Source organism: Fundulus heteroclitus, chromosome 18 (assembly GCF_011125445.2).
Source record: "Fundulus heteroclitus isolate FHET01 chromosome 18, MU-UCD_Fhet_4.1, whole genome shotgun sequence".
Lineage (NCBI taxonomy): Eukaryota > Metazoa > Chordata > Actinopteri > Cyprinodontiformes > Fundulidae > Fundulus > Fundulus heteroclitus.
Window position 1 is genome coordinate 4,227,618 of NC_046378.1, and position 16,494 is coordinate 4,244,111.

Sequence of the window (16,494 nt, forward strand, 5' to 3'; positions counted from 1 at the left end):
TTTGTGCGCGCGCTGGAAGTGTTTTCTTTTTTCTATATCACCCCTAATGTTATTGAACTAAAGATGTTGAGAAATAAAACTCATAACACACTCTCCTTTCTTAGGCTTCAGTAGACATGTTGAATAACGGGATTCCATATCAAGGAATAACACGTCTATTAGGTTTCATTCATAAAACATGTATTAAGTTCAGTGGTCAGCTCAAATGTTGACTAAAAACAGCCAAATATATCATTTTGGTTAAATTACCCTCGACCACTCAATATTGTATTGCACAGCCCGATGGTCAGATATTTTTAAGATATTATTCACCCATACCAGGTTTTTCTTACTGCTTATCTTCTTATCTGCATCAAGTTTAATTACATTCTTGTAACATTTTTGTTCTTGCCTGTTCCCCAGTGGGAGGAAGTGAGCATGAATGGACGAAAAAGAACATCCCATCCGCAACATACCAGTGTGTGCAATGTCATGGAGCCAAATCAGAACAACTGGCTACGTACCGACTTTATACCCCGGGAGGTGCCCTGCGTGTCTACAAAATCGAGATCAAGTTCACCCTGCGGGACTGCAACAGCTTGCCGGGGGTCATGGGAACCTGCAAGGAAACGTTCAACCTCTACTACTACGATCCAACAATGACAAAGAGCGCTACATCCGCGAGAACCAGTTCAGCAGATAGACACTATTGCTGCAGATGAGAGCTTCACTCAATTGGATATCGGGACCGCATCATGAAGTTAAACACGGAGGTCCGGGACGTGGGCCCCATGGGACTAAAGGGTTTCTACTTGGCGTTCCAAGATGTTGGAGCGTGCATTGCTCTTGTTTCCGTCAGGGTCTTTTACAAGAAATGCCCCTTAGCAGTTCGACACTTGGCCCAGTTCCCTGATACCATCACTGGTCCCGATACTTCCTCGCTGGTGGAAACTGGTGGTGCGTGTGTGGATAATTCAGTGCCAAGGGAGGTTCCCAAGATGTACTGTGGAGCTGACGGAGAGTGGTTGGTGCCCATAGGGAACTGCCTGTGCAAACCTGGATATGAGGAACGCAATTCAGAATGCCAAGGTAAACAGCAGATATATTTTTTTTACTCCTAACAGATTTTTAACCTTTTCTTCTGTATTTATACATCCTCCTAACCCATCCTGACCACACTCATCCTGCGGTACTATATTGTTCCCTTCCCCCACCTGTAAATCTTTGTCTTTATCCCCTTTGTTTTGTGCCTTCATCCTTTGCTTTCTTCCCTTGATTTACCCACCTTGCACTCTGTTGGATATTTTTATCTCCTCGCTCACTTGCTTTCTCCACTCTTCTTTTCATGGTGTGCTTGGGTGATAGAAGCAATGATGACTGTAAGTGGAGTAATTAGCAGGCCCACTGGGAGGTGTTGTGCAAAGGGACGTATCCCGGGAGTACTGGTGAAACCGGGAGTGGAGCGTAGAGCTCCAACTGGTTCACACCGCTGCTGCGTCTTTCACCCCCACCTGTTCTTTCTCTTGCTCCCAATGGAGCAAGAGCTTGAAAAGGAGATAGACAGCTTTGGGGAGAGTGGAAACGGGAGAAAAGTGCTTTATGATTCCAAGCATGTTCGGCGAGTTGGGGGCTGAGACGGTGCCGTTTGTTTGGAGGGACCGGCCTTTCGTGGACGACTGTTCTAAAATCGGATTGTTGCGATTCCACACCTGGCCCTTCAACAATGATTGAAGGTCCTCTCTTCTGGTTTCTTTTACATCTGATAGTCCCTCAATGTATTTAAATGAGAACATTCTATTGGAATTACTTAGTATTTGCTATACCTTCTGCCCGTTTTATTGTGCACGCCAAGAAGTATAACACATGTGGCACAGTGCTGTGTTCGTGGATCATGTTAAGGGCTTTAACAGTCTGACCCAGGTTTGTAAGCCGTCCAGCAGGGCGGCTGCCAGTTTTGCTCCACTGGTTTATTGGTAGACACCTCCAACAAGCCCGTCACATCACACACAAAAAGCAGCGGGCCGCAGCAGCGAGGGGTCAGAGGCTGGGCACGGGTGATTAACAGGGGGGACGGACCACTACACCTCTCCTAATTTACGAGGGAGCCTTTATCTTGGAGGACTAATTGCATGACAAACAGGTCTGGTGATTTAGGGGTGCCACTGGCTGCTCGGGGCGGGGAGGGGTAAAGGGGCTCAAGTAGTCACAGATGGGATTTGGGGTTTCTTTTTTCTAGATATGGCCAAGAAAAAAAGACTTAACTGTTACTGGTTTCACATGGCTCCTGCCAGGTTTTCCTTCCTGAAGTTAGCTTCAAAAAAGCGGAGCAAGGAGGAGATCAAAACATGCTAGTCGCGGAGCTGACGTAATTCTTCTTTAGCACTCTGTAATGCCTTTTACGATCGCAGCGTCTAATGTTTGGGGGGAAAAAAGGGCCTTGATCCCATACATTAAACTCTCTTATAGTGACTTGCAAAATTGAAGTAGTGTCCTTATCATAATTCCTTTTGAAATAAGCAGCAGGAACTTGCTAGAGAAGGCCCGTATGGATACGCGACCATAGATTTAATGGGACTAATGCAGTCTTGTTGCATTTTGCCAGCTCTATTCTGACACCGCTGCTTTTTAAGCCAATGTATCCATTTAGCTCACATATCACAGCAGCTCCCTGATTGTGTTTAAGTTAACAATGCCAGCCACTCCATTACCCTTTAGCTTCAGTTGCACTGTTTATGTTTTACCGGTTCACTTTCATTCGGACTCTGGATGACGTGCCTCGGGTGCAGCCTGAGGCGTCGGTGCAGATGAACTCCGCTGACTCCAGGGTTAAAAGGTGCTGCCCACTATTGGTCTTCAAGTGCACTGATGAGCTGGTTAATATTCCCACGAGGTGACAGTCTCTATGGGAGAGGGGCTCCTCTCTACTAAGGACATGTTGACCAAGAAACCCAGACAGAAGCTTGTTTTGGGGGCAGGGTGATTTTTAGAGGTGAAGCTGATTTTTGATTGATCTTCTGGGATTTGAAACTATTTTAACGAAACAAGGTGTCAGTCTGCACTTAGACTAGATACCTGTGCACCCCTATCCTTAAAAACTTTTTCTGTGCTATGCACAGCACAGTTATAAGAAGGTGTGCATTTGGAGGCTTGCGGTTCTTTTCTCTCCCTGTGTATGCGTGAGGTTACAAGGGCACCTTGGCCCCTGGTTCCCAGCCTAAGATGAATGGGATCTCCTCCGTCATTGTTTGGGTGGCAGGAGGGCTGACTGAGGATGGCGATGTTTGGGGAGAAAAGGGAGCCGAGGGGGAGCTTATGGGGCACAGAGGACTTGCATTTCCCTCCTCTGGTAGAGGTCAGGGGTCCGCCCCCTTCTGCATCCATCTTACTGCTGTGTCTGACAGGGTCATGGATGCAGGATTGATTAAGATGTCACGATTTTGACAGCTGTGTTGGTAGAGCTTGTATGTGCGTCTGTAATCAAAGTAGACCTGGGGTGACTATGGTGTACTCGCGGGGCCAAGGGGAGAGGGACAGCGAGGGAACTGAGGGCCTCCCTGATCTAAGGAGAAGACCCTGTCCGTTAGGATTTAAGTTGGGGGGGGGGGGGGGGGGGGGGGGGGGGGGGGGGGGGGTGGGGGGTGGGGGGGGGGGGGGGGGGGGGGGGGGTCATGGATGGACTCCCGCTCCTCATCTGGCTCTTTAATGTTGGAGGAGCTGCAGAGTCTTTGAGGTGTTGTCAAGAAGACATTTGGAAGAACTATGCATATCGTCGCACATAAATGATCGTTAGCTCTACTGTATTTTTGAGACTGAGAGAAGAAACCTCTGTCCGACAGCAGGCCACACAGTTCAGGTGTGTGCCTCTATTAAATTCAGCAGATTAGACGTTATGATTTATCTGCCTTCATACTGTAGTTGTTAGTGTATGTTGAGGATCCAGCTTGTTGCGGTCTCAGCAGTTTCATGTAACACTGCAGATTGCGTGCTTGCTGAGCTGTGAACAAGTTCCACTCATCTCAGTCAACACACAGCATGCCTTTTTTTTATTTTTTGAGATCCCTTGTTGACAAACGCTTTCCCTTTCCCTCCACTATGCGTACTAAACGTTTTGTGAGATTTTACACCAGACTTGTTGGGTCAGAACACGAATCCACATGAGAACTGCTGGAACTGATGAATACAAAGGAGCTGAGGGGAGGAGTCAAGAACTGAACAGAGAAAAACACAGGGAAGAAATCTAGCAGAATACTAAATGTACATGGAGCACAAGAACAAACTTAAAATGGCAGAAAGTGGAGAAACAGAATGATAAAGAAACTCAAACACCCAGGGATTGAGATACAAGCTGAATAAGAGTTTTGAGAAAGCTGTTTAGTTTTACAGAGCGCTGTAAAAGCCACGCTTGAGCAACCTCTACGTTGGATATGACAATGAGCAATAGTCTTGTTGGAGAATAAACAAATCTAAGCTTTGGAAAAAGGAGCATTTTTATCTTTGATTCAAGTTTCTCTCTAAAGTTAAAAAATAGCGTGCATGCTTTTATCATTTACATTGATGGAGTGCATTACTCTAACCCAGTTAAATTAAATCCTCTTAAAATTAAGATCTTCGCTAGCTTTGTTGTTTTTTTTCTAGATGTTTCACACTATTTATTTAACCCAAGTTTTACATGAATGCTACAGTTTCTGAATCCATTATTTCAGCTTTCACTTTTTTTTTGCCTGTATTACCTGCATAACTGAATGAACAAAAGCTGAAGGTCAGACTGGGATGTCATTGTGTGATGACAGCTTTTCTCCACCTGACGGGCCCGCTCCCCCTCCCCAGTCCCGCACTATTTCCTGCAGACAGTCTCCTCATTGGTGCTGGATTAAGAGGTTTTGGGGATGAGGTTCCTCTCTTCATTGTGCGAGTGTCTATCTGGGTCTCCCGTTCTCTCCCTCCCTCTGTTGACAGTTTTAAATATGCGCTTGGGAGCATCATTCTAAATTCACCACGTAATTCTATTTAGCCAGCCAGTCCCCGGTGGCTTTAAATACACAGACCCAGTCTCCCTCTCCTGTTTCACCCTGTGTTCCTCCCCCTCTTCCTCTGCATATGCACAAATTAGGTATTTGCATCTTCTTTTTACGCCGGCTTATAGTCGCTTGCTTGTTCTTTTTCTCTCCCATGTCATCTGTCTCCTTAAATTTCCCTTCGCTTCAGTGATTTGTTATCTGCATTCATCTTTTTTTTTTACATCTCTCTCTTTTTATACTCTCTTTTTTTTTTGCCAAGCTCCTGTTAGTAATTTTCACCCATTGACACTGTCTTTATTCTCGCGCTTTCCCTCTTTTCCTTCCTCTGTGCCGGCCGTCGAGGTGGTTAGTGTTTGTCAGCCTGTCTGTGGTGGCAGCAGCAGGAAGTGGGCTGAATAATGAGATTATACCTTCAGCGGCGGGGGTGGGGGGGTGGTGGGGGTAGCACACTGAACATCATCACCCGTCATTCTTCTCTCAGACGTGCATTCACAAGTGACACTCCTGAGTGCTCACTCTAACTCCAATTATAGACGCTCAGGCTCATGCAGAGAAAGAGGGGAATCAGTGTGCCTGCTCACACACATGCTTGGCCTTATGCTTGAATACCCCGCTCTGCACATGTGCAAAACGGCACGGCGAGCAGCGAGCGCACACTGACACATATGTACGGCAGATGCACGCATGCACAGTCTGAGCCGAGCCGAGTGCAGCAGAATGGAGGTGAATGTACTCATCACTCTCCCAGCCACCAGAGACGCTCATTTTGTGCTGCTGAATAGAGACGAGGAATCTATTACCAACTGAAAGCAGAAAAGAACAACAGGTACAGAGAGAGAGAGAGAGGACAGAACACCCCATGAGGTTTTCCACCCACTCCTGCTGAAGAAATTATTTAAAACGATTTTTAATATTCTGCTCTCCTAAACGTTGCAGCTAAAATCCACTCAATGCACAAATCTCTTTAGTAGCTGGAGGAGGGGCTGCTGGTGGTAATTCAGACATCATTAGCTGAGGTGCTGAAAAGTTTTTCCTGCTCGGCAGGCCGTCCCGCCTCGGTGTTTGTTCCCTTTGCAGTTTTCGGCACTCAACACCCCTCTCTAGCCCCAAATCACCCACACACACACACACACACACCAACACACACACAGACACACACACAAGAGCACACACAGGGCCTGCTCAGGGCAGGAAGCAACCGGTGATAGAACGTGACCCGCGCTGATAGCCGCAGTACTCCCACAGTGCCGGGCATACCGCAGCACGTGCGTATTACCGCAGTGCTGCAAAGGAAAGAGAAAAATCAACTTCTGCTCATTTATCCCCCAGTGAGTTTTTAACCTCTCTTTTTTTTAGAACCAGAGAAATTCAAAACTCTTTTTCTGATTATTTTTCTTTTAGCCCTGCAACAGGAAAGTCCAAATATATGTGGTATGTCAAACTTAGGTTCCATATATATATATATATATATATATATATATATATATATATATATATATATATATATATATATATACACACCCCGCGACCCCATGAGGGATAAAGCGGTTTGGAAAATGGATGGATGGATGGATATATATATACATATATATATAAAAACATTGGCCTGAGCTACAGTTTAGAAATGACATTAGAATATTAATACAGAAAGCATTAGTTTCACCAAAGTGCTTTACAGGCAGATTCTGTATTGTGTAACACAATAAATTGAAGGGAAATGGATCAACAATAGATATAATTGACTTATAAAAGAAAACATCGTTCAGAACCACTCGAACAGAAAGCCTACTTGGAGAGCTGTGTTTTAGAAGTTTTTCAAATAGCTTTAATGGACTGAACTTGCATACTGATAGCTGAAAACATTTTGTACTTGAGCCATAATCACCCGGAGACACTCACCACCATGCTCACATTCACACACCGATACGCAGTCCGGCGTGCAACTTGGGTCTAAGCATCTTCCTCGAGGTTGCCTCAACATGTGGAAGGGGAGGAAGCTGAACTCAGAACCATAACTTTCTGACTGCAACACAACTGATTGAAGCTAAAACAACCAAGGTGCATGTAGGACAGATGAGTTTGTGCTTTGCATTTAGTTTATGTTGGTATTTTAATCATTCTTATGCTTGTCGAGTGAATTTAAACAGCCACGTAGTTTATAATCCTAAATCAGTTCTATTTTTAGTGTAAAATTGGAAGAAAAGATTCCGAATAAAATAATTGCCTATTTATATGATTTAAAAAATATGCATTGTGGAAATACATTAGCCACAATTGCACCACCACCTAATCAAATATACCTTCAAGTTAATTTTGCTTTTGTTTAGAAAAAGCACACTAACTTTAATACGAGTAAATGTGAAAAAAATCAACCTTAAATATTTAATCTGTGCCACTTCAACAAAAAAGCACAACAGAATTTTAGCTTGCCTACCATCCAACAGTGTGTTTCCCATAAAAAAGGATCTTAGTCTAAAACGTTTACTAATTGTGGAATTTAGATTGACAATCGATAAATATTTAGTGGTCAATCAGCCCCATTCACTGTTCCTTTGTAATCGTGGTATTTTTGTGCCTAACTGCGGAAATTCTCCACCTATAGGGCCCTTTCCTAGTGGCCTAGAGTAAACCTGTGGCTGTAACTGCTTTGACATCCAACTGTTTGAAACAACAGTCTGCAGTCCAGTCTGCTGGAAGCAGATGTGGTTATGTGTCACCAGTAATTAAAATGCTAAAAGATTAAAAGATAAGCTAAAACAAGAGTACGCCCTCCAAACTGGATTCCATAAAAAAATTATGTAATACACAGTTTTCAAAATATACTCTTAGATGGATTATACTTGAGGTTTGACCATTTTAATGGCTATTAATCTCCTTTAGTTATGGAATGAGGTAACTATATAAAAACAAACTGATGTATTTAGGAAGGGAGGGAAATGGCACAGCGGTTATACTAAACAGGAGCATGACTTGACAAAGATTTACTGTTTAAATACTCAGAGATCTTAAATGACTTTTATTTTCATTGTATATTTGGAGGGCATGTCTCAACAGAAAATATTCATTTCTTTTGTGCATTTTGTCTCCTGGGCATTTATTGGTGCATCGGCGCAGTTATTTGCCATCACAGCTTAAACTAATGATTCTAATGTAACAAATGTCTTTGTGGTGTTTTTTTTATTCACCTCTGAATTTGCACAAAATTAACATGCAAGCTTTGCCTTGGACAGTAAGTACACTATTTTCCTGACAGCGTCCTCGGCGTTTGTACAGAGGCGCTAGCACGGTTGTCAAATGGCATCAGCGCCATATGTGGCATGGAAGTGGAAAAAAAATAAATTGACAAACATTTCTGCTCTCCTCTCCTCCTCTCTCCTCTGCACTCATCCTTCTGAAAAGCATCCTCTCTTTGAAGCCCGCGTTGGGAAGAGGGAGCGATTAAAGCAGTCAGCAAGCAAATTAGCATGTCAAAAGGCCCTGAATCAATACCCCGGCTCTCCACCAACACAACCCCCTCCGTCTCTCTTTAACCATCCCTGCCATTCTCCCGATTCCTCCGACTGCTTCCCCTTCTTCCCCCTCCATTTTCTCCCCGCACTCCTGCGTGCTCTCGCTCTTGTTCCCTTTGCCCCTTCTCTTTTCGGCTGCGGCTCAATTGAAAACCTTCCTCCCCGCTCGCTCAGCTGGCAGACGGCTGAAAGAGGGGAGGCTGAGTTTGTAAAGGGAGATGGACGGATGTATAGGCAGAGAAAGACGGGCAGGGAGGGAGAAGTGGACAGGCATCGAGTGGGCATGGGTTAGATGGCTCTGGAGAGAGGGAGCCTGTGAAAGACAAGAAAAAAAAAAAAAAAAAAAAAAAGGGCCCCTGCCACCTTCTCTGTTCTGACAGAGAGGCAGAACGGACCTCTCTCGCCAAGAGGAGCAGAGGAGATGGAGATGAGGAGGCAGGGAGAGGGAGAGAGAAAAAAAGGAGACAAAACACATGGGGGGGGGGGGGGGAAGTGAAGTGGAAAGAGATTTAGTTCCAACCTGGCAACAGTGCCTTTTCTGCACTTCATCCATCGGTTCACCGTTGCACAGAAATCCCTTTGATCGGGGGGGCAAAATGCAGCTGTAAGTGTGCGAGCCACGCCATTATCTGTCGTGTATTTATTCTGTGCATCTGTCTCAATGGGCATATCGCGTGCTGTATCATAAACCTCCATTAAAGCCCCTATCTGGTTGCGCGATCTGAACCGGGGAACAAAGAGGCCCAGCGGCTCCTCAGGTGGACAGTACCCGCTCTCTTCTCGCTTTCTGACAATGGGAAGCTGATTGCAAACACCTTGAAAATGTTTTTATCTCCCCCTGTCTCTTTCTCCCGCTGATTTCTATCTTAAGCTCCCTCGGTCCTGCCGGGCCAATAGTAGGTGGTCTTTTCTTCTATTTCCCCGTCATCCTTTTCCTCTTGGGGCACAGGGTTCAGTGGCCAAATCAAAGAGCTCCTCTGCAGCAATCAGTTAAGGGTTATGACAAAAAAGGCTTGCAATAAAGAGCCGCTGTGCAATCTGATGGGCCCTGAGCCTGGACACAGTGCCCATGTTAATGAGCTGAGATCCCCCTTTTCTAATCATGGTGGTGGAGGAAACTGAACACCGCTTTAGTATTCAAAGTGTTCATCATATTCCAAACACTTTTTTTTCTAGTCTTCATAGCCTTGACATGAACGGTGCTTAATTTATTCATGTCAAAATCAGAGGTGATGCCACATCATGTGTGAGAGAGAACAGTCGCTGTAAAATAAAATTTTAAAACGAAGACAGCATGATTACAGAGTCCAATTTTTGTGTTAATTCCCTAAAGAATGTGGAGCCTTTGCCCTAGTGTGAGATTTCCAAAAGGTTACCAATTTCTCCAAATTTATCATGCTCAAAAACAGAGAAGATTAAAGCTCAAAAGGCACAGTTCAGCCTTCCTGAGGAAGACTTGCTCTCTCTCGCTCTCTCGCAGCCCTGAATGATCCTCAGGCACCTTATGACATGTAAAAAAACAGAGTTCATTTTAAATAAGTTCATACACCCGTGTGTTTCCTCTGTATTTACTACCTAACAGAGTCTAAAATTAGTTTATCACGATGACAAGTATTGTTGTTGCTGAAACCTACTTATGTTTAACAGCGTGCAAAAAAGAAAAAAAAAATTAACCCTCATTCCTATCCTGTTTGTTTGTCAGTTTTCGCCTTCATTGTGTTTAATGTGAACCGAAGTGGTCAAAGACAAATTTCGCCGTGGTAACACGTGGTGACAAATAAAATGTTCTGTGCATTCACCCTATGGAAAAAGATTGGATTTTTGAGTCTGCAACTGAGCAGTCAAAGGTCAGCGCTAATCAAGCTGAAAATGAGCTTTTGTGCATCTCCATACAGCATCTCTTACTTCTCTTCGTTCAACTAAAGTTGTTTTTTTAATCTGCTTGAAGTCTAAAATTTGGTACAAATAAGGCACCGCGGACTGCGTCATTTGTGGTAGGAGATTCTTGTGATGTGATAACCTTGAGTAAAAATACCCGCAGTTTTACTCAGAACTATAATAACACAGAAATTAAAAATAAGTCTAACATATTTTCATTTTTCTTTACAACAAAATAAGCAACCATTATTCATACTCTTGCTGAAATTACAAACCGCACCGATTAATAAACATATGGTAATGTTTTATATCACATTTATTCATTAATTTATAACATAAATGGATGCTGGTGTGAGTGACAATGTCTAGACTGTATTTCTGATTAAATTATTATTATCAGAATTGAAGAAAGGTGATCCCAAAGGTTTGAGCAGTAGTGTATATAATTACTACATTTGTGAGGCTTGTAAATATGCTGAGCAGTTAGAACTGATCAATATCACAGTAGAGACTGGTTTCCTCTCTGCAGCAACATGAAACACCTCTCTTTAAGGAAGAGATAAACTGAGAGCAGACCCAAAATGCAGTGAACAGTGAGGAAAAAAACTCCTTTCATCTCCCTCGTCTTTTTCTCTTTCTCATAGATAGACGCTGTGCAGTAGGTTTTTTCTCCTGCTGCAGAGGATCCATTGAGCTTGCAGGCTGACGTTAATATTCGGTGACAACTTCAGGCATGGGCCATGCGTGTTCTGAAGACAGTCTGTATAAATATAATTTGAATTTGTGAGACCAAAACAAAGACAATTATTCTGCCAACTTGGCATGTTAAATCTAATCCAATCAAACCCGTCTGTAGTATCACTGACAGCTTTGAAAGCTGCAGTAGTGATTTCTAAGCTCTCTGACCCACCCAAGCTGACTGCACTTCTAAATTCACTGAAAAAGGTCAGTCGGTGGTATTCCCTGTGGTTGATCCTTCACAGAATTATCTAAAGGCCTCAAAACGACAGGGAAACCTGGCTATAATTTAAGCTAACATAAATCATCGTGTTACAACAAACGCTAAAGACATTAAAGACTAAGGGCCATGCCAAAGAAGAACATAGGCAGCATCACAAGCTCTCTCCTGCCCAAGAAATACTCCCCCTCATCACCACTGTTTCAATTCAATTCAATTCAATTCAATTTTATCTATATAGCGCCAAATCATGAAACATGTCATCTCAAGGCACTTTACAAAGTCAAGTTCAATCATATTATACAGATTGGGTCAGATTATACAGATTGGTCAAAAATGTCCTATATAAGGAAACCAGTTGATTGCATCAAAGTCCCGACAAGCAGCATTCACTCCTGAGGAACCGTAGAGCCACAGGGAGAGTCATCTGCATTGTACATGGCTTTGCTGCAATCCCTCATACTGAGCAAGCATGAAGCGACAGTGGGAAGAAAAACCACCCATTAGCGGGAAGGAAAAACCTCCGGCAGAACCGGGCTCAGTATGAACGGTCATCTGCCTCGACCGACTGGGGTTACAGAAGACAGAGCAGAGACACAACAAGAGAGACAAAAAAGCACAGAAGCACAGCTTTATGCTAAGCTAACTGCTAGCTAGCTGTCGGTTCTTCTATTCAGCTTGTGTCCTCCTACAGAGAAAAACTTAGATTTTAAAGCTCACACGGATTCTATTTGCAAGAAGCTGGGGCTAAACTTCTTCTTTTTCAAAAACAAGTCATGTGTTGTCGTTTTCTTGCCAGGAAACATTCCTTTCCAAAAAAGAGGAAACGCTCCTTTTTAGCTTCTTGTCCAATCCAACAAATGCAGTCTGAAGTTTCGACCAAACGTTTGGTCGTATACCCAACTTCTGGCCAAACGGCATAAATCCAGCACTTTCTTTAAATAAATAAGCCTGTAGTTTTTCATGTGTGCAGGTAGAAATCTTTGCTCCTCAGCCCAGAACTCTGAGATCAACTGGCCACCCTCCTGCAAATCGTCCGTGCCTCAAAATACAATCTTGTTTGTGCATCAAGCACACCGTGGGGTTGCTTGTAAGGTGCAATGTCCCTGTGGGGGAGCTGAAATGTAATTTGGGGGATGTGGAGGTCTTGCAGCGTTGGGAGACCTGAAGCTGCAGTGCTCCAGCCAGAGGCAGAGGTGCAACCATGCCAGGGCATGTCTCTGGGATTAGAAACCTTGATCCTTTCTGATCCGAAGCCAGTCGCTGGATACTGCTGGAAGGGCAGGGAGACGAAAAAGAGACGCGTTCCTCTTGAAGTTTCACACCTCTGTGGTTTGTTAGAGGATGGACAGAACAGGAAGGGAGAGAAATCTTTCGGAAGAATATGACAGGGGTTGAGAGAAGAGCGGTTCTGAAATGAGATCGTTTTTTGTAGATGTCCTTGTGTGTACGTATATGTGACAGAAACAGTCTGCGTGCAATAGAGAAGAAAGGAAGATGAATCAATTGCTGCCCTCTGGCTCTGATAAACGGCTGAAGATATGAAAGGTGAAGTGGGGGGTTGTGGGTACAGAGTGATATGGCTCTTTGAACAAGCCTGGTGTGGTCATATCTCGACCTCCAGCAGCGGCTGATGGATATTAGAGCCAATATCGCTGGTGTTTATTGTTGAGCCGTTTTCACCTGACACTGTGGGACGGGGAGGACCTTTGAAAAGACCGTTTTCTGGAAACACAAGCCGAGGCCTAGCAACCCCTCTGTTTAGCAGAAGAAAACACCTCCAGCAAAAAACTGATTTAGTGTGATGTAAGACCTTTTTTTTTGTGAAGTGCATTATTGAAAGTGTTTCACAATGATACACAGGATGATGAGGAAATGTTTGACACATCTGGAGGCATTTATACAGCTTAAGTTGCTGATAACCAGCCAAATGTTGAACATTTCCCTACAGTGCCTGGAAAAAAAGTATTCACACCTTGTAAACTGTTACATGTTTTGCCATATTACAACCCCAAACTTAGTGTTTTTGTATTGGGATTTTACCTCATAGGCCAGCACAAAGTCACACATAACTGTGGACGGCCAACATTTTTTACAAAGCAAAATCTGAAAAGTGAGGTGTGCAGCCCCATTTATTATGATACTGGTGAATAAAATCCAAAGCAGCCAAAACCTTCAGAAGCAGAGATCCATGATAACTGTGGAGGAGTTGCAGCTACAAAAGATGAGACTTTGGAAGAGAAGGGACATAAACCTCAGTTTAGATGAACAAAATTAGAGGAACTGAATACAAAGGCATGGTGCCCTTTATAGTTTTTTGTTTCAACGTCACAATTATGCACTACTCAGTAGTGTATCTATCAAGAAATATCACACATAGTAAGTTAGTTGGTTTTTATGTAAAGTGACAGAATTTGGAAATAGTGTTTTGAATACTATATTGCAAGTGGTTAGATTAATTCACACATTAAGATCAGGATACATAACAAAAGATAAGAAGCGAGGGTTTTTCATGTGCTCGGAGGGAACCAATAATCCAACATTACACAGAATCCAGTTTGCACGCAACCCAAACACGTTGTTCATTTTAACCTCGCACTCTGTAATTGGTATCTCCTCATAATCGCCCTACCTGTGCGCCTTTGCCCACATCAGACACACACATTAGCATGGCCAGCCTGGCCGAGCAGCATTAACCCGAGACTACGGATGGCCAGGTTCAAGCCGCCTGTGGTTAGAGAATGCTACGCATGGACAGCTCAGCAACATTTATGCATACTCTTGTGTGTTTCTGACTTAGAAATGGACACAGTCGTCGTGCCAAAGCACACCGCGCTAACAGGAGAACACACCAAATTAAACCAGGGGTCCCGTTTTAAAGCCATTCCGCCTGCGTGACGATAATGACCTCGATCGTGTTTGGAAAGAGAGAAAGAGGGAGAGAAAAAAAAAGAAAAATAAGGAAAGTAACCTGGAGGGGGCAACATCATGAGAGGGTAAAGGTCTCTGCATTGACACCTACACTGGAGACCACCGCTGAGCTGACATGAGCTGTTGAAGAGCTACTGACCCGAGAAAGTTTTTATGTACCCTTAGTATGTATACACACACACACACACACACACACACACACACACACACACACACACACACACACACACACGCACAGCAGCGTCACAGTACTAGTGCTGCTCTCAGGGACTCGCGCCCTTGCACACACACACACACACACACACACATGCACGCCCGCACAATAGAAGGTGTTTTGAGGCCCCAGACAGGCTGTCGTCTGGGAGCTGCCTGTAGATTACCTAAACAAACAACCTAAAAATACTCTCCTTTTCACCCGCAACTCGACCCTTTGCGAGCCCTCCTCACGTCCCATCACGCTGCTTCCAGAATAACTGCAGGAGGCTGATGTCAAACTTGCCCTTGAGACTACAGACAACTAGGCAATTAAAGTTTTTGCATGTGTGTTTCTGTATGCTTAAGCGCTGACAGATGTGTGCGCCACATAATGTAGGTCATGTGTGAACGTGAGGTGGGTTTATAATCTGACTCACCACAATGTCCTGCTGTCGGGAAGTTGTCATTATGGAAAATCAGATTATTTTACTTAAAGAAAACCCAACAGGGTTTAACGGACTTGGGTATAGATTGGAAATGTGTCTTACTGGTAATGGCGCTAAGACAAGTCATTTTTCATACTATTCAGGCCAAAAGCGCTGCTGGTTCTGTACAGTTTCCTCAAATGATCCGTCAAGAAAGATTTGCTTCTACCAAGACCTGTCTTTGAGCGAAACAGATACATGTATGAAAATGCCATGTTTTACTCAGATCAGTTTGTTTAAAAAAAAAATCCTTAGATATGTTTTATCTTGTGTGTTTGGTCAAAAAACACAAAAATTTAAAAAAAAAAAAAAAAAACTATTCCTTTAACTTTTTCACATTTTGTCATCTTACAACCATAAACGGCAGTTTCTTTTACTGGAATTGTGTATCATAGTAAAAAAAAAAGAGGAAAATCAAGGTAGTGCATAATTGTGAGGTGGAAAAGAAATGCTTTACATGTGTATTTAACAAATACAAATGTTAAAATTTGTATTCATCCTATTTACTATGATACCCCCCCCCCCCAAAAAAAAAAAACACAAAAAAAAAAACACTGTGCAATCATTTCTCTTCAGAAGTCATCTTATTATTGTGTGTAATTTTAGGTGAGCTTAATCTAGCTTTTCTGTGAAGGCCTCAGAGGTTTGTCAGAGAAGATTAGTTCGTAAACAGCATCATGAGGGCCAATGAGCACAGCAGGCAGGTCAGAGAGAAAGTTATGGAGAAGTTTAAAGCAGTGTTAGATCATGAAATATTATCCAAACTGAATATCTCATTGCTACATTTGACCCTGAACGCACCAGCCCCTTGGTAAATAGTCGTGTTGGCAGGCATCATGCTGTAAAGAAGATTTTTTTTTCAATACGAACAGGGAGGCCGTCCACAATTCATTGGAAGATGGATGGAGGCAAATGAAGGGCAATCCCAGAAGTGAACCAATTAGGGGCTGCAAAACCATCCAGCACCATTGTAGACACAGCCCAGTGAAAGTCCAACTCACTAAATAATCTGTGGTAAAACATGGAAATAACAGACGCGTTTTGCATCCAGTCTGACTAAGCCTAAAGCCGGGCATACACCGTACGAGTTTTTGCCCTTTTCGGGCCGATTCTTCAGTCGTGCGAGAATTTTTTGGATCCGGGTAGGCGAGTCCGAGTAGCACCATCTCTCTACGGGGCTGAGTCTGACGGGTGGTTTTTGAACGCACTGTGTGAGCAGTCAGGTCGCATCAGAGCGTTGGGCCGCACAGTGTAAGAACATGTATCGTGAACTTTTAAACCCTGCAGTTTCGTCGTACAGTTTGAGCTGTATATGAGTACCACGATTGAAAATATCGTACAGTGGATGCCCGGCATAAGCTAAAAGTACAGGCAAAAAAATCACTTTGTAGAAGTACAGAAGACTTGGAGCTGGTGGTTCTCCAAGGTATTGATTCGGATCAAAGCCAAGCTTTTTGCTGCTTTGTAATGATCACCCTGGCTGTAACATGATAATGATGTATTACAACAATGGTCACATCCATAGGGTTAAAATGATTTTA

At 43.5% G+C, this 16,494-nt stretch overlaps 1 protein-coding gene across 1 annotated transcript in view; it reads left to right on the top strand.

The window, feature by feature from the left end:
* The first annotated feature begins 729 nt into the window (after nucleotides 1-729).
* Nucleotides 730-16,494, top strand: part of epha4l (eph receptor A4, like) — a 67,828-nt gene continuing 52,063 nt past the window's right edge. Inside the window, exon 1 of the mRNA XM_021316861.2 lies at nucleotides 730-1,068. Within this exon, the coding sequence (XP_021172536.2) occupies nucleotides 735-1,068 (334 nt within the window). The 5' untranslated portion in view covers nucleotides 730-734. The remainder of the gene's footprint in view (nucleotides 1,069-16,494) is intronic.